The sequence below is a fragment of the Chelonoidis abingdonii genome, chromosome 14, assembly GCF_003597395.2.
Source record: "Chelonoidis abingdonii isolate Lonesome George chromosome 14, CheloAbing_2.0, whole genome shotgun sequence".
In the NCBI taxonomy this organism is placed as follows: domain Eukaryota; kingdom Metazoa; phylum Chordata; order Testudines; family Testudinidae; genus Chelonoidis; species Chelonoidis abingdonii.
Window position 1 is genome coordinate 24,446,914 of NC_133782.1, and position 23,827 is coordinate 24,470,740.

Sequence of the window (23,827 nt, forward strand, 5' to 3'; positions counted from 1 at the left end):
ATGGACCGGTAGGGCCCTACATGCCTGGAAATATTCCAAAGCAGCCTAGTGCTTTCTGGGGATCTACATTCCTACACCCTATCGAAGGGCATACCACCCTCAGATATTGCGACATCAGAAACTGCGCACCGCAGGGTACAATGGACAAATGGAGGTACCTGGCCAGGAAATGCCCTGAGTAAAACAAAGGGCATTGATCCCCCTCCACCTTCTGGGATGACCCATCAGCAAATTTGATGGGATGATGGACAGCTGTATAGAAACCTTTCCACAGAGCGTGACCTTGGGAAGCTGCCTCATGCCATACCACCGGGCATTGTCTGTTATAACATCAGACAGATGGCTTCCCACTGAATGTAATGAAAGGGTTACCCTTCTCAGTCTCTTCCCCAACAACAACACTGGTCACAGACACATCGGGGCAGAGTGGAGCCACTTGCAAATGCAAGATTTATGATCTCAGGACAATCTATAATTACATATGAACATCTCGTACTCAGACTGGCTTGCATGGCATTCCTACCTATCTTTAAAATGTTACAATGAAGATCCTGATGGTCAAAGCATCAGCAAAGCACTATATAGACAAGGAAGGAGGCACTCAATCATTACCTCTCTGCCTGGAAGCAATCGATTTCTGGGAATGGCGCCATCAGCATTGAGTCATTCCAATAACTCTGCACCTACCATGGGTCAACAATTATCCAATAGACTTCCTGAGCAGCAATGTGATAACCAGCCACAAGTGGTCATTGTGGAAATCCATTCTAGAACCAATATTCTGCTGGTGGAGAGCTCCCACTGTAGACCTGTTTGCCAGGCTGGACAATGTCAGTGCAAGAACTTCTGTTTCAGGGAAAGTGTGAGCCTCAGCTCCCGTCTGGACACCTCTGTGCCTTGTTGATCTTGAGGACTACTCTGTGCCTTCTATGCAATCCCCTGATCCCCAGGATCATGTCTAATATTAGACAGAACAAAATAGCCTCTTAATAGCAGAGGCAATTTTGGCTGTTGGATCACCTACAGGTATCCAGCCAGCTCTCCATATGCCTTCACACCAGTCCAGACATGCTCTCACAAAACCAGGGTCAAATATTGCACCAGGACCCTCAGTTGTTACGTCTGACAGCCTGGATATTTACTATGAGCAAGCCCAACAGAGATAGACTTGTAGGGATCAATCAGATCCTTCTATAGCATTGGAAACCCTCCACCAGGAAGATCTACTCTTTGAAGTGGAAAAAAAAATTCCATTTGGGCAATGCAAAATTTTGTGAACCCAGTTGAGATCCCAATACCAAAAATTCTGGATTACATGCTGCTCCTGAAGCATCAGTCCTTAAGGTCCATCTGGCTGTAATATCCGCATGCCATGCTCCAATATGGTCACATACAGCCTTTTTACACCTTGCAGTATCAAGATTATTCAAGGGCCTTCTCTGTACTTCCGCTGCTGCCAAAGACCCTACTCTCATTTGGAACCTTAATGTGGTTTTCCTGTTGCTTAAGGAGCCTTCACTGAAAGCATTGTTGAAATGCTTGTGTTATAATCTCACCATCAAGATGGTCTTTCCTGTAGCCAACATGAAGAGTCAAGAGAACCACAAGTTCACATGGTTGGACCATCATATACATCCTTCCACAGGGATAAAGTGGTGAATTAACGACACCCTAAATTTGTCCCTAAAGTGGTCTCAGAATTCCATCTGAATCAGTCTGTCACCTTAGTAGTCTTCTTTCTGAAGCCCCATATGTTGCCAAAAGAAACAAAACTTTGTACTATGGATGTTGTCCAGGGTCCTGGTTTATTACATGAACAGGACTAAACCTTTCAGATTTTCTCCCTACCTCTTCATGGCCATTTCTGACATCAAAGGGCCGATCTGTCTCATCCCAGAGAATCTCAGTGGATTACACAATTCATTTCCACTTGCTGTAAATTGGTTAGCAAACTTATACCCCCAAATATGAAAGCACACTCCGGTAGGGTTCAGGAAACGTCTTTGGACTGCTTCAGATATATACCTATTTCTGGTTAATAAGGCAGCCACATGGAGCACTCCACTGAGCTTTGTGAAACTGTGCACTTGACATGGATGCCAAGTTTGGAAGAGCAGTACTTCAATCTCCATTTGACGGATATAGCTGAACCTCCTCACTCCCACCTTCTGGGGACGATACTGTTTTCCAGTCACCTAGAGTGGGATCCATACTCAAAGTATGGTTACTTATCCTACAGTAACCTTGGTTCTTTGAGAAGTTATAGTCAGTGAGGATCCCACAACCTACCCTCCATCCCTGCTGTTTGGGCTTTGAGTTGCAAGGGAACTGAAGAAATGTCATGACAGTCCTGCCCTTCATGCCCTTGTCTGGGAGCTTAAAGAGGACAGGGCATATGTGCGGTCCTAATGGACACAGTTACTCAAAAGAGGTATTTAAGGTCAGGCTTGACAAAGCCCTGGCTGGGATGATTTAGTTGGGGATTGGTCCTGCTTTGAGCAGGGGGTTGGACTAGATGACCTCCTGAGGTCCCTTCCAACCCTGATAGTCTATGATTCTATGGGGGGAAAAAATCCAGTGGAGCATGCATACCTAGAGTGAGATGAACACTGTTGGCACCATGTCAAAGAACTACACATACTATAGGGTAAGTAACTGTATTTTCCTGACTTCCCAATCCCATTCTCCAGACACTGTACAAAGCTGCATCTGCAAAATAGTTTGATGGTAAAACTGGTTTATGTAAAAATATGGGAGAAAGATCATCAGCCACCCCAGAAACCAATATCCATCACACAGTGCTACCTGCATATTTGTTGGCATATTTGTTCCCATCTGTTACGCTTTCTGCTAATAAATGTGCAGTGTTTGGAATACTAGATGACTCACTAGACTCAGTTGTGACATGATTTGTTGATAGAAAGACACGGGGGATAGGTTTTTTTTGGCTTCCAGCCCACCCTTTGCTTGATTAATACTTTTATAATGCATTTCTTTAGTTGCTTAACTTTCTGGTATGAAATATCCCTGGATTCAGGCACTATGCTTGCAAGTGTCTGTGCTGGGAAATTTAATACTTAGCTGAAAGCAAGAGGGGTGGGAGAGGCCTGTGTCCTGGCTGTTTCATTATGGCCCACATTGGACCACAAAGGCACAGCCCTGATCAGGGCTTGTTTAGAACTGTATTGTGTCGGGGGCTATTTTGGGAGGTATTGCTGCTATCTCCCAGCCTTCCCCAGTGAATGGAGGTAGAGGGGTGCAGCATGTTGTTCCCGTTGCACCTAGCTAGCTGCCATTCCTAGTGTGTAGAATGAACTTTGGCCATGGCTCCAATTCCCCCTATTCTTGTCCACACTGTACCCACCCGAGAGGGTGCTAGCCCGAAGCAACCACAGCCCTCAGGGGCACACAGGAACTTTAACTCTACCTTGTCCCTGCACATGGGGAACAAGACAGTGAAAGGTTCCTTGCACCTTTCTTTCCTCCGTGCACTTATGCAGAAACCACACACAATCTGGCCTGTTTTTAAACACATGGAGAAATTTGCCCTAGATTTTTGCATTTCTTGGTTGGTGCTGTACAATTACACACATGCCCTGGGTTTGTCTACAGTATATCTCTGAGCAGCTTAAAGGTGAAGATTATGATGATATTGTTTCATTAGTGAGTGCATCATCATTGACTTCTTAATCTGAAGGATGGATTATTTTTTATATTTTTAAGCAGTCAGAGGTTTAAAAATTGGTGGTGCACACACTCTTTGTGGCCTCCCAGGAGCAGCCCAATTTATTGAATGTCACTTGCAGTGGAATAAGCAGCTGTGAAATTACCTGCGTTAGGAGGTTGAAGGTTGTTGCTTAATGAGACTCTCTGATGACATTACTGTGAGACTGACTACATGGCCACATGCAGTCAGTGCAGAAGACTTCCTGCTTTAGTGGCTAATGAGGCAATCCAAGGCGGTGGCAAAGTTTTCCTTGGAAATATCAGACAGTTGAGCATGGGGAGATGCAGATGTGTATGGTATTCTGAGGTTCTCAGCATTTAGCCTCGTTTTACACAAGGCACAGAAATACTGACTTGGTCAGGGCCACGCAGTTAATCAGTGGCAGAGCTGGGGCTTGAACTGAAGAGTCCCGGGTCCAAGTCCACTGTAGCAGTGCATTCTCCCTCCTTATTTAAGCACATATCCCGTTTGCTAGTGAAGCTGGGAAAGGAAACGCACAAAAACTTCAGTCAAGGTTAGTATATGCAGTATTAAGTGTTTGACAGAATGTGGCAGTGGTGTTTTTAAGACCAGGGGGAATTGATTTTCTGCAGCCTTTTTTTTTATCCATCATGAGCCAGCATGGCTAACACATGAGCTGCTGCTCATTGTCTTTTCCAGAAAAGAAAGATGAATGAAGGATGCACTTTCCAGACTGCCTCTAATGTGGCTAGGAAATCAAACCATGCTTCCAGTTAGCTCATCTCTAATTAATGTACCCAGTTTGGCTAAATCCATATCATTAGTCAAATGATAATTTTTGCTCATGTTTGTCATAGCACCATGCATATAGCGCATCACCTTTGAGTTGGGTATTTGTCATATACTAAAGCCTATGCACATAAAAAAGTGAGCTAATTTTACTAAGTGCCACTGTATCACTCGCATAATGCCACACCAGTCCTTAAGAGATGTCAAGTAATTGACAACCCTAACTCTAGTAGACAGAGATTGGATATGTGTGTAATTAAATCCATCACAAACCCCACCCAAAATCTAATTTATTTTGTGCAACGGAAGTCTTATCGTGTTACCCACTTGCCAACATTAAGAGAAAAAAATATAAATAGAGATGATTGCATTTATGTAGCGTATCATTTCAGAAACAGAAAGAGCTGGTGGATATTAAAGGAAAAGATTCTAAGCAAACTTCTCTGTGTATTCAGGACACACATTAGTGCAGTAGGGCTGGAATCATTTGAAGCTTAGTTAGGTTTTCTTGTCTGCAGACACCCTCCGTGTGTATGTTCTTCCTCTATGTGTTATCTCACAGTAACAAAACTAAGTTGTGAACCAAGATAACATTTAAAAAAGAGGAATCTGAGGTTTCTATGCTATAAACTGTTCTGGGTGGACAGGGCTTCTGCCTGTAGTCCTACTGGAACACTGGTTCAGGGATTTGCTCATACTGAGCAGCTTGTAGGATTGGGGAGCTAATTTTTCAGGTGCTTCCTATAATGTACATGACATCTGCCAGAGAATTTACCAGCTGTCATGAGGATGACAATTATTTATATATTTTATTTGTTTAGTTATATAGTAACAAAAGTATGCTACAGTAAGTATTTTAGTAACAATCAGGCAATAATTTCCTGCCTTTGGGATTACTCATCAGACACTGGAAGATACTTCTATTTTGCGTTTCTTTGGTAGAGGGATTTTCATCACATAATATCCTGTTGCAATAACTTTAGTTTGAACTGCATAGAGCTGGAACTCACTGATACTCCAGCTCACGTAGGCAAGTTACACTCTGCTACTCCCCAGATGAGAGCGTCATAGTGAATTCATAAACATCTTCCCCTAAATTCTCCTTTATGTTGATCCATTGTTCTTGTGGAGAGTCACATAAAGCACTAGTAAGTGACTCAAACTGGATTCTGAGCTTCCGAGGTGCTGAACACCCTACAGTCCCATTGATTTCTGTGGGAGCTGAGAGCAGTCTGTCTTAGGGGCATGGTAACAAATTGCTATAGCCCATGTTAAGTGTAACAATGACAATCAGAAGTGTGAATTTGCAGAGCGAATGTTATTTTTGTGGCTTTTTTCTCATAATTACAGTGCTATAAGCAATGCAGCACATTATTTCTGCAACCTCTAGGAAAAAGAGAGCCTGTCTAAAATGCGCTTTGAAGACCCTTTGGGTTGATTGCCCTAGTTAGAGATGAGAGTTTGCTTGTTACCTCTCCTCCATTCCAGGGCATATTGAATTGTTCATAAAATTGTTGCAAACAGCACATCTTGAGAGATGGTGTAGTGCCTTGCTTGAGTGTTTCATTAACCATGCTTAGGCTCAGACTCAAAGGGTGATTAGACAGAGAGGGAACAATATGTTTCATAAGGCATTATTAGCAGAACATCTGAACATTCGACTCACCTCATACACAGCAATTCATGTGCGTGAAGAAGATTCAAGTCCCCCTCCCCGCCCCCGCTTGGTACAAAGCAAAATATCTGTAGATGCAGCCATGGACCATTCTGAAGTTCACATAAATAACCAGGTCAGCTTCTCCTCCCAGTGATGGACATGGAATCCACTCAAAGTACTGCAAGCACAGAAAATCCAAGTTAGGCCGTCTTCCCACAGCTTGTTCTGAGTGAGCATGGAAAGCTCATCATTGCCTGATGCTAGGAGTATATCGCAGTGTGCTAGGAAACTTCCTGTGTCCAGCAGCAGGGTCCACATGGCTAATTAGTGCATGGCACTCTGGTATGCTGTAGATTTACACCCCTACTTGGTGCTCACTAACTCTTCAGCTAGACAAGCCCTTAGGAAATGCATTTCAGTTGAGACAAACACCTTGTAATGTAGTTGTGCACATCACAGAAACCTCTAGTTTAAGACTTCAGCACATTGGTGGCCCAGTCTAGAGGAGGTGATTTAAAAGAGAAGTGGGTAAAAATTATTAATAGAACTGCACATTAGATTTCAGAATGAGTGGAAGGTGGTCAACATCTCTGACAATTGAATAAGTCAAAACTCTGTAGTGTTTTCTGCAAGAGGAGGAGTGTTCACTCTGCTGCTATAGCCAAAATTCAGCTGGAGCAGTTGTAGTCCATCTCCCTAAAATTACCCTCAAGTTTCAGCTGGATTAGTTTGTTCTCTTTGCCCCCCCAACAGACCGTAGTAGCGCTACTGACAAGAAATAGCTTCTAGTTTCTAGCCCTTTCCAATAGTGAGCAAGTAATCACTTTGTATACAATCACCAGTCACTTTGGGTCATTGGACAGAAGAAGATATATATTGGATATGTGAATGTGATGATAGTGGTTAGTAACTAATGCAATGAGCATTAAGAGCCCTAGGAGATCCCTAACGAAGTGTCAAGACAAAGAGTCACTTGATCAAATGCTTGAATTAAGTTGGCTCATTTGGAAAGAAATCAGAACTAGCAACTAGATATTGCATCTAAGCAGAGCTGTTGTAGTTAAATAGAAGAATCCTGATTGGTGATCATGTGTTGCTAGAAGTGCGGAGTATTGTGCCATACAGTTAGGGTTCTGCCTGAATATATGAAGCTACAGTCTTCATTCACCTAGTGCTGGAGATGTTTTCTAAATCCATATCTTTTGAAAAGGTATATTTTTTTCTGATACATTTACATTTCTGAAATATAAGTGCAAGGTAGCCATATTTCTGTGCAGTTTTGTTGTTCTTTCAGATAACATTACATTTCTTAAACTGAAATATATACATTAGGCCTAAACTTTATTTCATAAGTGACTGACAATTTTAGGTTTTACAAATTTCTGGGTGCCCAACTTGAGATGCTGAGCCCTCGCTCTCTGAAAATCAGTCCTAGCTATGGTTGGGCACTCAAAAATCACTAGTCACTTTTGAAAACCTTGTTCTTTCCTCTGTGCAGGACAGTCATGCTTTGTGAACAGAAGTATATCATTCCAGTGGAGTTGCCATGCAGATTTCATGATTGTAACGTGCATTATTTCTTGAGATATGCCATTTACTTCTGTCACTGTTGTGCCTGTTTGGCTATCCACATCTGTTCCAGTCTCCTTCTGATTGCCTCACTGACTGATCAGGGCTGGCGCTTCCATTTAGGCGACCTAGGCGGTCACCTAGGGTGCCAGGATTTGGGGGTGCGACATTTTGCCACCCTTGGCAGCAATTCGGCGGTGGGGGGTCCTTCCGCGCTCTGGGTCTTCGGCGGCAATTCTGCAGTGGGTCCTTCCCTCGCTCCGGGACCTGCTGCTGAAGTGCCCCAAAGACCGGGAGTGCGGAAGGACCCCCCCGCCACAGAATTGCCGCCGACCAGAAGCGCGGAAGGACCCCCACCTAGGGCACCAAAAACCCTGGCGCCGTTCCTATGACTGATTACACTACAAATATTTGAGCGTGCCTTAGTCTTTCTGGATGGTTTGGGCATGTGTGGTTTTGCGCTTGCTTCTCTTCTTTATTTTACCTGCACTGACCTTTGGGGGGGACACGTGGCGGGGGGGACGGGGGACAAACAGCACAGGAATGAGACCAGAAATAATGGATAGGTAAAAGCTTGTTTTGTCTCCCTGTCTTTAAAACAGAGAGCAGCCATGGGGAGATGACCCAGCCAACTCTGACCATCCAGACTCATCCGTACAGGAGCTGTGAGCCAGTGGAAATGTCCTACCCTAGGGGGCAGTTCCAACCAGCCATCCGAGTGGCCGACTTGCTACAGCACATCACTCAGATGAAACGAGGACAAGGCTACGGATTTAAAGAGGAGTATGAGGTGAGAGGAACATTTTGTTCACAGAAGTAAATAGAGAAGTTGCAGCAACTCTCAAGTCAGGATGGAGGCTCAGGAGTAGAGAATGGTCGTTTTAAGAGACTTTTTTTATTAATTGAAATAACTATGATCATGTCCCCCTTTTTGCGTTTCTGTGGCTAGGAATATAACCATATTCCTTTACCTTCTGTAGTGGCTCCAAGCCCACGTCTCCCGTAGTGACAGTGATTATTGAGGGCTGTCTGCTTCGTAGGTTCATGTAACAGGATTCTAGCATTGTAAGAGGAGATGGAGAACATTTACAAGACCATTGGATCCATTCCTTTGTGAGTGTGGATTATAATTTAGAGTCCAAGGCTACCCTTTCCCCAAAAGAGCGGGTATAGCAGAGACTGAACAGGTGAAACAGGGAAAGAATCAGAGCTCCCTTCTCCCATTATCATTGGTGTAGTATGACTAAAGTAATGCAAGCAAAGTCTGGATAAGCAAAGTAAGCTTTTTCTTTTGATTTCTACTCCATTGCATTCCCAAATGCTTTGTAGCAATTGATCATTAAAGCACAAATTCACGAGCTGCATGTGGAACAGTAAACTCAAAGCAAGAGATACCTTTAAAGAATTACTGGCTTTTCCATTGTGCTATAACCTCTGGCTCAGAAGTGAGAGATAAGAAGCTAGTTATTAAAAAGAGGGCAAAAAACCCAACAGGGTGGTGAGAATTAGAGAACATCGGAGAAAAAGATGGTAGAAAGAAAGATAATGAGAGACCAAGGAGGATATGGAAGAGAACTATGCAGCACCTATATGGAGAGGGGTAGGAATGAGGAAGAGAAGGAACCAGCACAATCAACGAATGAAATTCAGTTCTGGCAAGCTGTAATGGTAATGAGTGAAATAAACTTTGTGGGGTGGCCATAAGGTGATATGTTGCAGCTTCTTTAAAATGATTCATAAATAACAGCAGCTGTGAGAAATGTGCAACTTAATGAAAGCAGTTTATTTTTAAATACTGTGAGTAAGAGTGCATAGGGCATGCAGCACTTGTGCTGGCTTATATTGTTATAAAAAGAATATGGGAATTACTTTTCTGTGCAAGCCAAATAGCCCTGTTTTGATCTGATGACATTATAGACACATAATGGTGAATGTTTCTAGTTACTATAGGATGGCAGAGAGCAGATAGGGCTCAATAACAAGCATCTCCACTATCCTACATGCTAGGTTGACAATTAATCAATGGGCTTTGCTTAATATTGAAACAATGGGGTCTATTCTCTTATAGGTCTAAAGAGGATTTACTCAAGTAACCCCTTGCCCACATGAACAATAATGAAGTTTGCACGTCACTGTCCTGCAGATGCTCCAAAGATTTAGGTCTTGATGCTAAAAGAGAAAATAAACAGTCTCTAGAGTGCACGTGGCTCTTGGCACTGGGGTTGGTAATTTTCAAAATAACTTATTAGCATAAAAATATTAATGCAACTCCAGCTCCACGACATAGGCCTCTCCCCAGAAAGTGCTAGGCATGTGTATATATAATGATAATGATATACTGTAGATTTACATAATCTATTTCACTCCAAGAGATACCACTGGGTATTCTGCAGGTTCACAAATCACATGCAAAATCCTGCCCTGGATTAAAGGGGCACAACTGCTCTTAAATCGTCTAGATTTGATTGATCTGTTAAGAGAGAAGAATTTGGCTTTCAGTACACAGTATGTAAGGAATGCTTCACTCACTGCCAAAATGCAGCCACAGCCACCACCACCAACGCTACAAAGTTAGGGAGGATGACCATATCCTATTGAAGCTACTAAGGGTTATTTCAAATTGACAGAATATATTGTCCCAATTTGGAATTTGGCTGAACAGAAGGCTGACAACTTTATTTTGCAAAAAGCGCTCCAAGATCTTTAATCACAAATGGACTAGACCTCTGTTTTATGCCTCTTCCATATATTGTGTTTTTATATATAATATAGTTTAGTACCCGTGTCACCTACAAATACATTTCTCCTTTAAAAAGCTGATTTTCTACCTTACTTTGGCATCAGGTCTCATAAATTACAATCTATTTAGTGATGTGATATCAAATAATTTTACTATTATGAAACATCTGTTTGAGGCAGGATCATCCTTCATCCATGGCAGTCTCTTATCTCTGCAAATTTTCTTCCCATGCTACTGCTGGGAAGTTGAATCACAGATTTATTTTAAAGGTACTTCTCTCTCCCATAAGTTTGTAATAATGGCAAAGTTTTAAGTCAAGTGTGCTGCTAAAACATACGTGCCTGTTAGGTGTGCAGAAAGCAGGATCTGTGTGTGCATTTGGTGTTGTGTGAGCACTCGGTTTACGCTTCGAATGCAGGGATTTGTCAGCAAAAAAGAAGCAGGTGCATTTTTTTGCACATCTGATATACCTATGGCTCAGTGTTTGACCAGACCCTTCTCGAGTGCTGTTATTTAATAAATTTATATATATATATATATTCCATCAATTGGAATGGAATATGGATGGAATGATGGAATAAATGGAATAAATACTGGAAGAACATATGGGAGAAAGAGAAGACTCATAACACCAGTGCAAAGTGGCTGCAGGACCTGAGAACAGAGCACAGCAATCTCCCAGAACAGAAACGTACCATACAGTGAAGAATCAGCGCGGGTAAAAAATGAAGAGCTGGACGCACTGGCAGACAATGATCCACTACTGGCTAAGAAATTACAGCGTGATGAACGCTAGCAACAGGATGAACCAGCGCTAGCAGCAGCTCCACCACACTGGTAACAAGGAAGGAAGTGTGTCATGAAGACATGAAGGGGAACAGAACCGGCCACTACCTGGCAGTACCTGCTCCCACAACATGAGAATTCTTATAGCCATTCATCGGCTACAAGCTACGTGCGACCACATGGGCTACATGAGACCAGCTCAAAAGGCACTGGGCAATAATACTCAGAAGGCTCTCAAACGCATGCTATTGACTTAGAAGCAGCTGCGCCCAAATCAAGGTGTAGACAGACCGATCTGAGCCCGCCTGGATTGCTATACGGAGCCTTATCATGCCGCACACCGTGATCTGTGATATGTAATGGGCTTAATATCAAGTTCAACAGGACACTACATAGGACTTCTCAAGAAACTCATGGGATAATGGAAACACACCTGGTAAGTCACTGCAGACTTGCACAGTGGCCAGTCAAGTGCTGGCCTGAGTCCAAGGTGGATGACTGTCCCGCTCGTTGCTAGGCTTTAAACCCCTCAGCAGATAATCAAAGAAGATGAGCATAGTGGTTACAGGTGTTAGGAGTGGAATACCCATCAGCAACCCTTACATGGATCATCATCAGCTGTATGCTTAAGATTGAAGAGATCGATCGCTAATCAGCCTGAGCACAACTACAGTGAGGTATATCGGATGTCTTCGACTGGAGAAGTGCGCCGTATGGTAGTGAGAAGAGGTAGTGTAGTCAAGACTGATGGGTGGACTACCAGCGGGCAATAGCAGACATAAGACCAGCTACAACGTCTTCACTGCGCGCCACCTGAGACACTGGAGCCACGATCGAGAAGCAAGCTGAGCTCAGAAAGCTCAAGTAGTCCAAGAATAAGCATGGTCCTTGATGATGCTTTAGCTCCATGGGAAGAACAAGATCACGCCGCACACCGATCGCTCCGGTATACGATACCCTACGGGCTATAGTCGAGCTGGCCAAGAAAGACAATGGAGCTGCGATGTGAAACCGGAACTCCTACAAGTACGCGAGGTTTCCACCCAGTCAACACCGAGACTGATATCCAGCCGAAAGAAGACGGGCGGGGCTTGCGTGACGTCAAAGGCCGACTATCCTAGGATGAACAGAACATCATGAAAGTACTAGTAAGATGGCCAAAGCATGAGCTAGCTGAGAGATATGCCTGAATGGCTGAGCACAACATGGAGGAAGTCAAGAGAAGACCTGCAAGCTAGCTATTCATGGACAATGTACCCATCTGCAATGCTGAGGGGCTACATTGGAGAACTCTACAGTGCTGGAGGGATGGGATAAAGACAGCTAGCGATGACAATGGACGAAGCACAGGACCGCTCTGACACCTGATCTTGGAACAGGAGGTCTACCATAGAGAGACAAGGATGAGACTGTGCAGAGAGGCCTCAGAGCAGCCAACAATAGTGGCAGGGTGTAAGAAACAGGAGAACAGGCAACACGACGGCCACCCAGTTGGCTGCATTGTGTACCCAGAGAATCTGCACAGCTATGGGCTAGACTCCCAAGACCGATGGAGATTCGCAGAGTTGTGAAAGGTAGAAATAGCAGGCTAAATCTGTGGGATTCCAGTCCGACGGACGCACAGTTATGTGCAAGTCAGGCCAGACATGCAGTGTGTAAGTAGAAAGAGCAGAATAAGCGGTCGTGTGAATTCGATAAGAGTGCTAGTGACTAATCACAATCAGAACGTGGTTAATGAGAAGCTGGAGAAGTACCAGGGCTAAGAGGGAATAGAGAAGGATGTTGAATCAGTGGGGAGATCGAGCCAATATGGTCCTAGTAGGGTGGTAGAGCCTCGGGGACTGGATCTAAGCTGCGGTGAGTGGCTCAAAGTCCAGGAACAACATCAGAGCTCTTGTAGAAGAGTGCAGTCTAGGACAGCTAAGATACGCGCAGAACACTCAAACTGTCTGGCTAGTGGACTCGAGGTTTGAGGACAATACCAAAGTGTGGTGCAGAGGGTGTTTTTTAACCTCTTATGATATCCATAATATAGTATAATAAATGTGACTAGTTAGATGAAAGGAGATTGATTAACATTGGGCTCCAGAATGAGGCACAATGTGGTGGAACATGGCATGTTTAAATGTCACTCATTCACTACTTCTAAGAGACTTCTACTTCTGAATTGATCCCGATTCTAAGTCTTAAGTTCCTTATGAGACTAAAGTACTGATCCTGTGTGGAGGTCAGGAAGCAGATGGCAATTCATTTCATTTGTGGTTGAGAAGATTGATACAACTACCAGAAGTGAATAGGTATTGCAATATCCCATGCTGACTCCGGGCTATTTTATTTTATTGGATTTTGTGGTGACTAAGGATTTCAGGATGGACTTCTTGCTGGCTATTATGGAGTGGTAAAGTTGGCTTTTATCCTTCATAAAATCATGACAGATTAGGGTTGGAAGAGACCTTAGGAGAGTATCTAGTCAACCCAACTAAATTCCCAGCCAGGGCTTTGTCAAGCCAGGTCTTAAACACTTAAGGATGGAGACTTTCACCACTCTTAGGTAACCATTCCAGTGCTTCCCACGTCCTAGTGAATAGTTTTTTCAATTCCAACCTAGACTTCCGCATGCACTTGAGCATCTGGTCATGTTCTGTCAGCTGCCACACTGAGAACACTATCTCCATCTTCTTTTGAACCTCCCCTTCAGTGAATGAAGACTGCTATCAAAATCCCCTTATCTTTCTTCGCAGACTAAATAAGCAGTTCTAGCTCTCTGATAAGTATGTGCTCCAGCCTTAAACATTTTCATTGCTCTGTGGGTCTCTCCAATTTGTTCAGTCTTTCTGTAGTGGGCAAACTGGATGGTGTAATCAGATGTGCTTCACATGTGCAATAGATGAGAAAATCACTTCCTCTTCGCTGGCAGAGCTATAATGCCAGTCAATATGCCATTTTGCCTTCTTACAAGGGCAACTGTTGATCATATCCGGCGCTCTCATCCACTGTAATCCCAGGTCTTTTTTGCAGAATGCTGTTAGCAGTCGGTCGTCAGCAGTGCATGGGATTCTTCTGTTAAGTGCAGGACTCTGCATTGTCTTGTTTAACTCATCAGATGTTTTGGCGAAATCCTCCAATTAATCTAGGTCTTCTGGACTATCCTACACTCCATCTTATCTGCCTTACACCTCTTATGTCATCCATGAATTTGTTTGAGGGTGCGAATTATACCTCATCCAGAATATTGATAAGATTGTAAAAAGGCCCAGGACGAACCTGGGTCCTCCACTTGATACTGGCTGCCAACTAGACATGGAGCCATTGATCATTACCTGTTGAGCCTGACCATCTAGCCAGCTTTCTATCCACCTTTTAGTCCATTCATCCAGACTATACTACTTTAACTTACTGGCAAGAATACTGTGGAAGACCTTATCAAAAGCTTTGCTAAAGTCAAGGTATATCACGTCCACCACTTTCCCCATATCCACAGAACCAGTTATCTCATCATAGAAGGCAATCAGGTAAATCCATGACTGCTTCTGAACACCTTCCTCTCCTCCAAGTGCTTCAAATGGATTCCTTGAGGACTTGCTCCATTATTTCTCCAGGGACTGAGGTGAGGCTGACTGGTCTGTAGTTCCCTAGATTCTCCTTCTTCTCTTTTTAAAAGATAGGCACTATATTTGCCTTTTTCCTGTTGTCTGAGACCTCCACTAATTTTAAAAGACAGTGGTTCTGCAGTCACATTAGCCAGCTGCCTCAGCATCCTTGGATGCATTACAACCAGCCCCATGAACTTGTGTATGTCCAACTTTTCTAAATAGTCCTGAACCTCTTCTTCCACCACTGAGGGCTGCGCATCGCCTCCCCATACTGTGTTGCCCAGTGCAGCAGTCTGGGAGCTGACCTTGTCTGTGAAGACTGAGGGGTAAAAAAGCATTGAGTACTTCAGCTTTTTCCACATCATCTGTCACTAGGTTTCCTCCCCTATTCAGTAAGGGTCCCACACTTTCCCTGACCTCCTTTTTGTTTCTAACATATCTGTAGAAACCCTTTTTGTTACCCTTCACATGCCTTGCTAGCCGCAGCTCCAGTTGTGCTTTGGCCTTCCTGATTACACCCCTGCATGCTCTAGAAATATTTTTATACTCCTCCCTAGTCATCTGTCCAAGTTTCCACTTCTTGTAAGCTTCCTTTTTGTGTTTAAGCTCACTGACAATTTCTCTGTTAAGCCAAGCTGGTCGCCTGCCATATTTGCTATTCTTTGTGCACATCAGGATGGTTTGTTCCTGCTCCCTCAATAAGGCTTCTTTAAAATATAGCCAGCTCTCCTGGACTCCTTTCCCCCTCATATTAGCCTTCCTGGGGATCCTTCCCATCAGTTCCCTGAGGCTGTCAAAATCTGCTTTTCTGAAGTCCAGGGTCCCTATTCTGCTGCTCTCCTTTCTTCCTTGTGTCAGGATCCTGAACTCGACCATTTCATGGTCACTGATGCCCAGGTTTCCATCCCCTACCAATTTTTCCCTGTTTGTGAGCAGCAGGCCAAAAGGAGCACGGCCCCTAGTTGGTTCCTCCAGCACCTGCACCAGAAATTTGTCTCTGACGCTCTCCAAAAATTACCGCCGAAGCGGGACCCGGGGCGGAAGGACTCCCTGCCGCTGAATTACCACCAAAAACCCGGCTGCACTTCGGCGGCAGGTCCCACTTCAGTGGTAATTCGGCGGCGGGGAGTCCTTCCACCCTGGAGCAGAAGGACCCCCGCCAGCGAAGACTGGGAGCAGAAGAAGCTCCGAGGGACCAGGCCCCGCGAGAGTTTTCTGGGGCCCCCGGAGCGAGTGAAGGACCCTGCTCCATGGCCCCCAAAAAACTCTCATGGGGGCCCCAGGCCTGGGGTAAATTGCCCCACTTGCCACCCTCTCTGGGCGGCCCTGCCCCTGTCTGTCGTTCCTGAACAATTTATACCCATCCATGACAGTGCTCCAGTCATGTGAGTTACCCCACCAAGTCTCTGTTATTCCAATCACATTATAGATCCTTGACTGTGCCAGGACTTCCAGTTCTCCCTGCTTGTTTCCCAGGCTTCTTGCATTCGTGTACAGGCACCTAAGATAACTAGCCGACTGCCCTACTTTCTCAGTATGAATGAGGAGTCCTCCCCTGTTACATCCTTCTTCTTGTGTTTCCTCCTGGTATCCCACTTCCCCACTTACCTCCAGGCTTAGGTCTCCATCCCTCAGCGAACCTAGTTTAAAGCCCTCCTCACTAGGTTAGCAAACCTACCTGCAAAGATGCTCTTCCCTCTCTTCATTAGGTGGATCCCATCTCTTCCTAACAATCCTCCTTTCTGGAACAGCATCCCCTGGTTGAAGAATCCAAATCACTCTTTCCAACACCACTTGCGCAACCACGCATTTACCTCCACAGTTTGATGGTCCCTATCTGAGCCTTTTCCTTCAACAGGGAGGATGGATAAAAACAAGACTTGTGCCACAAACTCCTTTATCCTTCTTCCCAGAGCCACGTAGTCTGCAGTGACCCACTCAAGGTGATTCTTGGTGCCCACAGGGAGTATCATTGGTGCCCACATGGAGAAGTAAGAAGGGGTAGCGGTCCAAGGGCTTGATCAGTTCTGCAGACATTCTGTCACATCCTGAATTCTAGCTCCATGCAAGCAGCACGTTTCTGGAGTTTCCAGGTCTAGACGGCAGATGGATGACACCATCCCCCTTACGAGGGAGTCCTGACCACCATCACCTGTCTCCTCCTCTTGGGAGTGGTGGTCGTGGAACCCCCATCCCTAGGACAATGCATCCCATGCCATCTGGACAATGGGGTCTCCTTCTTACCTCTTCCGTCAGATGACTCTTCCAGACCATTCTTTGCTGTAGTACTTGTGCAGAGGGCCTGAAAATGGTTTCTTACCTCTATCCACATTGGGGTTACATGGGTTCTCCTCTTTCTTCTTCTGGAAGTTACATGCTGCCAATTTTCTTCTCCGTTCTGCACTGCCCTCTCTGATTCTTTAGCATGCTGTGCCTGCAGTACCAAACGCTGACTTCTATCCAGAAAGTCTTCATTTTCTCTGATGCAGCACAGGGTTGATACTTGGGTCTCTAGTCCTTTAACCTTCTCTTCCAATATGAAGACCAGCTTGCACTTCATGCAGACGAAGTCACTTCTGTACTCTGGGAGAAAGACAACCATGGCACATCCTGTGTAGGTCACAACAGCTGATCGCTCACTATCCATACTGTCTTCCTTCTAAGAGCCTCTTCAGATGTTGTATTTACTGCTCACAGAAGCCTGAAAGGCAAAAACTCTGTGGGAACTCCCCACCACAGGCAAACTCCCAGGCAAGCTCTCTCTGATGGCTTCTCCTCTGTTCACCACTCACTCAGTTCACTGTCCTTACTTCCAGCTACAAATTCCATGTACATCTGAGAGAATAGAATCCTTTTGTTATCTGTAAATTATATAATAAATTATAAATACTCTTTGTCTCCTAACTGGTAGGGATCTTATTTACATTTTACAAAAACTTCTGTAGGAAAAGAGCATTGAAAATTAAGACCCACATCTTGTGAACACTGAAATTCTACAAACGACCAGAAAGCGCTTAACTAAATAAACAAGTGCAGAATAGTCACCCTTGAGCATAAAATGAGAAAAAAATAAAGAGCTAGCAACACATAAATAAAACATCTGTTTTAAATTTGAATAATTGTTTTGATTTTTTTTAATCATGACTTTTATCTACCCTGCTTTAAATGATAAAATTATTTTGATTTTCAAACTAGCAGAATGAAAACTAGTTGCAAGTTTTTTTATATTACACCGGTAACAGAAATTCTGTCTCATCTCAGCAGTGCAGAAATTCTTGTTATATAAATAAAATTTCTAGGGTAGAATTTCAGATGTGGTCTCCCTTTTGTGGATGCAGTTTAATTTGTGCTTGTTACTTTTGCACTTCTGTGAGGGTTTGTGCCTCTGCTTACCATTCAATGTGGCCTAGTGGCCAGAGGCTCTCCCACTCCACTGAGTCCCAGCCTCCGGCCCTAACCACAGCATAGGACCTTGCCCCGGCTCAGCGTGGAGGGTCCTGCCAAAATATGTTGAGGCTTGCCGGGGCAAGGTACCAGTCCATCATCCCCTTGGGTCGCTTCCTACTGGCTTGAGTGTTACGGTCTCCCACGAGTCTCTAGGTTCCCTGTGGGCCTCCGAGTCAGTTGCCTCCCCAGGTTCCTCCTGTGGTAGGGGTTCGAGCCAGCCTGGAGAGGCTTTAGATCCCAGCCCTCTGCTGGCAGTGGCTGGTCATCCGCAGGAGCTTCCCAGTCAGGTCATAGAATCATAGAATATCAGAAGGGACCTCAGGAGGTCATCTAGTCCAACCCCCTGCTCAAAGCAGGACCAATCCTCAGATAGATTTTTGTCCCAGATCCCTAAATGGCCCCCTCAAGGACTGAACTCACAACCCTGGGTTTAGTAGGCCAATGCTCAAACGACTGAGCTATCCCTCCCCTGCAGGTCCTTCTGCTGTGGCTGCCAGCCCAGACTGAGCTGGGCTTCCTCCTTTTATACTCCCAGAGGACTTGGAGCATGCCCAGTAAGTATGGGGCGGGACTTCCGCCTTCAGTGCTACTGGCTTGACACTGCTGGGGCTGGTGCGGGGTGGTGCTGCCCCATCACAACTTCCATTTCAGCTGTAGATGCAAATATTAACAGCCACACCTCTGCCTGCCTCATTGCTGATCAGAGATACAGAGGTTAGTGGTGCAGTTACTCCAATTTGTTCATCTTGCTAATGAAAAAGTATTTGCACAAATGGTACCCTCAAACAGGGAATCTGTGTCTTCCATTCAAACAGAGATTGATATCTTAGTATAGTGTAAAATAACTCCATGTTCAATGAGAAGAACAGTCATAAGCTTCCTCTTGAATCTTCTGAGGTCGTATCGGGCCAGTGGTTTCTTTCAGCAGAAATCCTCATCAATTTAAATGGGAAGTTTCATGCTCAAATCAATGGCAGGATAGGGTTATTTGAACATAAGAACAGCCATGCTGAGTCAGACCAATGGACCATCTAGCCCAGTATCCTGTCTTCCAACAGTGGCCACTGGTGGTACGTCAGAGGGAATGAACAGAACAGGTAATCATCAAGTGATCCATCCCCTGTCACCCATTCTCACCTTCTGGCAAACAGAGGCTAGGGACACTTCAGAGCATGGTTTTGCATCTTTGCCCATTTTGGCCATTGATGGACCTATCCTCCATGAACTTATCCCATTCTTTTTTAAACCCTGTTATAGTCTTGGCCTTCACAACATCCTCTGGCAAAGAGTTCCACAGGTTGACTGTGCATTGTATGAAGAAATACTTTCTTTTGTTTGTTTTAAACCAGCTGCCTATTAATTTCATTTGGTGACCCCTAGCCCTTGTGTGATATGAATGAATAAATAGCATGTCCTAATTTACTTTCTCCACATTCGTCATGATTTTATAGATCTCTATCATATCCCACCCTTAGTCATCTCTTTTCCAAGCTGAAAAGTTAGTCTTATTAATCTCTCCTCATATGGAAGCTGTCCCATACCCCTAATCATTTTTGTTGCCCTTTTCTGTACCTTTTCCAATTCCAATATATCTTTTTTGAGAGGGGGCGACCAGAACTGCACACAGTATTCAAGATGTGGGCGTACTATAGATTTATATCAAGGCAATATGATATTTTCTTTCTTATTATCAATCCCTTTCCTAATGATATGGATTTTATTGGATCTAACTGCATCCCCTTTGGCTGAACAAGACAGCATCACTCTGGTATAAATATGATGAGGTGGGATTTTTTTTTTCTTCTCAAAAGTTTGATTAGATTGCTAATGATTGTTGCCGTGCTCTGGTCAATCTACTGTAACTAGATCCTAATGTAAAAATAGGGCCCCCTTTTCCCTTCCCTTTGAAGATGAAAATGAGCCTCCCACACCCACTTTGTTATGCTTATTTTTTTGCCCAGGAGATTAGCTGCTATTATGTAGCAACTGTCTGTAAAAGGAAATAGAAGTGTGATCAAAATAGAAGTGTGATCAAAGCCCTCACCAATTACTATTATCACCTCTTGCTCCTGGGCTTTTGAATTGGGTCTTGCCTTCACTGTTGTCAACAGCACTCATAGATGTGCCTGACATTATCTGTCCTGGAACTCTATGAGAGGAAATTCAGGATCTCCCAGGAAGTCACTCAGATCATGTTTTATTGCAGTGTCAGGTTTGTAGATCCTAGTTGTTATGTCTCTCTTCCATCCGCACTCAGACAGAATAATAGACCTGGATGGCTTGTGAAGATGCATGTGAGTTTATTTTCAAATTTGGGCTATTGCAAACCACCCGCACTAGTGAAGGCAAAATAAAGTCTCCAAGGGTTAAATTAAAAGAACCATTATTTCCTAAGAATCCTAAATAATATAGTTTGTAACACTGCTATTATTCTCTTGGAACTCTGCATTTGCTTACAAATCATGCCTGGGTATAGCAAAGTGACAGAAAATCTCAGGGGAAGGTATGTAGGCATGTCCGTTTACATTCCCAACCCTGAGCAAAGCCAGGATGGGACTACAGCTGAGAATTCATGTTTGTGGTTTTCTGTCTCAGCTGTGAGAAGCTCTGCAAGTGGCACTAAAAGAAGGTTAGTGCCAGCTGTGTCCCAAAAGGGAATGCTGCTCCTGCTTCTCTGAACTGCCCATGCTGAAGTTTCCCTGGCCATGTCTTGAATGATCATCCCAATTTACAGACACTTCGAGCCACAAGGGGAAAGTCTGCCTACTTGGCCATGTCCAAGGAGATGTGCCTTTTTCCTGGCTATTTCCATAAGAATCGTCATTTTGGAAAATTGTCCATATGTTCATATCCGAAGGACTCATGTGACCAAGTCAGAGGGTGGTTCAAATGTGAGGAGTGGGATGTAGGACCTCCCCCTCCAAGAAACAAATCCCAGGTTTATAACTGTGGCCATGTCCTTTAGCTGTGTGTCTGGGTGTACATTTTATGCAGCATTTGATTCTCAATCCCTGTGTAGTACAAAGAGAATGGCTATAATATCCTTCTGTCTGGGCCAGGTGGCAAAGCCTTGCAGGACTTCCTTTAAGAAAACTAGCAGAAGGTTCGTATTGTGTGGCTACTGAAGACTGGCATCCCACTGTTATTAATCCAGAAATAGGAGAAACCACCTTATGTACTTTCCATTTAAATATCCTATAAGACTGAGTTCTGCATTTCAGCCATCTGGTCTTTCTCAGGGGTGTATGTGTGTGAAACCCGCACAGACCTTGAGCTGCAGGGGGAACGTCGCTCACTCTATAAATATGCCGCCAGAAGCAAATGCATTTCCCCATTCCCTTTAGGTCCATACTTGCACAAAGAAAATGGTTCTTAGCCAGCATAAGTCAAAGGGTGCTAATGGTCTCTGCAGAGCTGGCCCTTTTGCATAATCCGACATGCCTTTTCCTCCTGGAGAACAGCTGGTTGGTTGATTGAGTACGGAATTATGCATCGCCTTTATTTTTGCCCAGCTTTGTCATGTTAAATCACCAGAAGGCATTGGCCATTCTTTTTATAAACCCTCTTCCACTGTTTATTTTTCAGGCACTACCCGAGGGGCAGACGGCATCTTGGGATACGGCCAAGGAAGATGAAAACCGCAATAAGAATAGATATGGGAACATCATCTCCTGTAGGTGCAAATTCAAATTAAATTGAGCTTACTGTATGTGTTTGTCAGCATCTGGACAAATGTTCGAGAGCCTAAATAAAGAAAAATGGCTCAAAATGCCCAGCCTTTGAACAGTTCGATTAGTTAGTTGCAGGCTAAGGTTCTTATTATGATTTCTCTCCCCTCTCCTCCCCCACTGTGTGTTTCAGATTTTGTACTAAAGGGCAAAATCCCACTGTCAGATTTTCACAGTGGACTGTGACGCCAATAGTCTGTTCTATCTCTACATACACAGAGCTTTCAGTACCACAAATGGGAGTTCAAGGGGCAACTAGGAATATCAGAGCAGAGATGTGCATCAGAGAACAGAATTTTTACCTTAGACTAGAAGTTGATAGACTCTAGTCTGTAGATCACTCACTGGTGGTCTCCAGAGAGCTGGTTGCTTATATGGAGTAAGCTCTGTTCCTGTTTCCTCCTAAATCACATTGACAGCTAAAATAACATTAAACATTTCCCAATCCTACCTGCTAAAGTAAGCAATTGGTGTAGTTGCTACAGGGATGTTATGAGATTGTAAATGAGATGGGAGATGTGTGAGACCCTCTCTTTCTATTGAGATATGTTCAGCAGCATGGAAGCTATTTTAGAACCCATGTATTAGATCATCGATATAAGAAATTGACCCAGGAACACAAACGAACACTTTTTGAGAGTTCCATTGAAGTAAAGTGAGTCATGCTAGTGCAAATGGGTGGGGGGGGGGGGCGGAAATTAGACACCATGCATGTATACATTTTAAGTTGACCAGGGGAAAAATACCTTTTTGCAAACATAAAGAATGGTCTTATGGTTAAGCCACTTGACTCTGACTCATCAGATTTAGAATTCGTTCTTGGATCTGGCCCAGCTTTCTGGGAGACCTGGGAGAAGTGACCATCTGTCTGTCTGTCTCAGATCCCCATTCATAAAATGGGGCTAATAATATTGCTTATTTCACATCTTTTCTCTGTTTTGACCATTTAGATTGAGTTCCTACTCTGGAGAATTTACAGTGTTTTACTGTGTGTTCATAGGGTTCCTAGCACAACGTGATGTATAAAATAATAATAATTAGTCAGGATGGGTAAACTGTGCTGGATAAAATAAGATCTTCCTCTGCCTAGACACTTGGTCAATACCCCAACCAAATCTTTTAATTTTATTTAGTTTGAACAAGTTTGACACATTTTGGTTGGTTGTGATTTTTTGCTTTTGTTTTTTTGTTTGGTTTGTCTGTGTTCCAGCTGGACGTGGGTTTAACCGGCATAATCTGATGCAGCAACAGAATTAAACAATGGGTCTGAGCCAAAACCCTGGAGCTAGATAGTTTCCATCTGCCTGCAGGGAAGATCTAGATTTGGATCCTAAGTTTATGGCTCAGGCTCATGTCTAAACAGAATGAAATCACTATAACAAATAGAAAAAATGAAAAAAGAAACTGAACTAATTCTGTAGCATTAGGAGCCTGCCTAATCATGAACTGAGGTCCACTAATACATTTTGAATATCATTTATTTTCCAGCTTCCATATCTGTGGCACCAATGATATAAAAACAACAACTCAAGCAACAGGCTATTGGGCATGGTGTAAAATGGTTAGAAACCTTTTGATCTAGAGGAATAATGATGAGATTGAATGTAAATCAGGAATTCCTTAAGTTTAATCCCAATTTTGCAACTGATTTACTCTGTGGCATTGGGCAGGTCACTTAGCCTCTTTGCTTCTGTTTCTCCATCTGTAAAATGAAGATGGTAATACTGGAGTGAATGCTTGTCCAGTGTTTTTGAAGAAGAAAGTATCTTGTATTTATGAGTGGTGTATGTAATGAGGAAAATATGTGAGACAATTTGTTCAGGTAGTTTT

The 23,827-nt window shown here is 43.8% G+C and overlaps 1 protein-coding gene across 5 annotated transcripts in view; it reads left to right on the forward strand.

The window, feature by feature from the left end:
* PTPRT (protein tyrosine phosphatase receptor type T) overlaps positions 1-23,827 on the forward strand; it is a 715,857-nt gene that overhangs the window by 651,708 nt on the left and 40,322 nt on the right. For all 5 annotated transcript variants that reach the window (XM_075072298.1, XM_075072299.1, XM_075072301.1 and 2 more), the window contains 2 exons: positions 8,306-8,493; positions 21,855-21,942. In XM_075072298.1, coding sequence (XP_074928399.1) covers positions 8,306-8,493; positions 21,855-21,942 — 276 coding nt within the window. The remainder of the gene's footprint in view (positions 1-8,305; positions 8,494-21,854; positions 21,943-23,827) is intronic.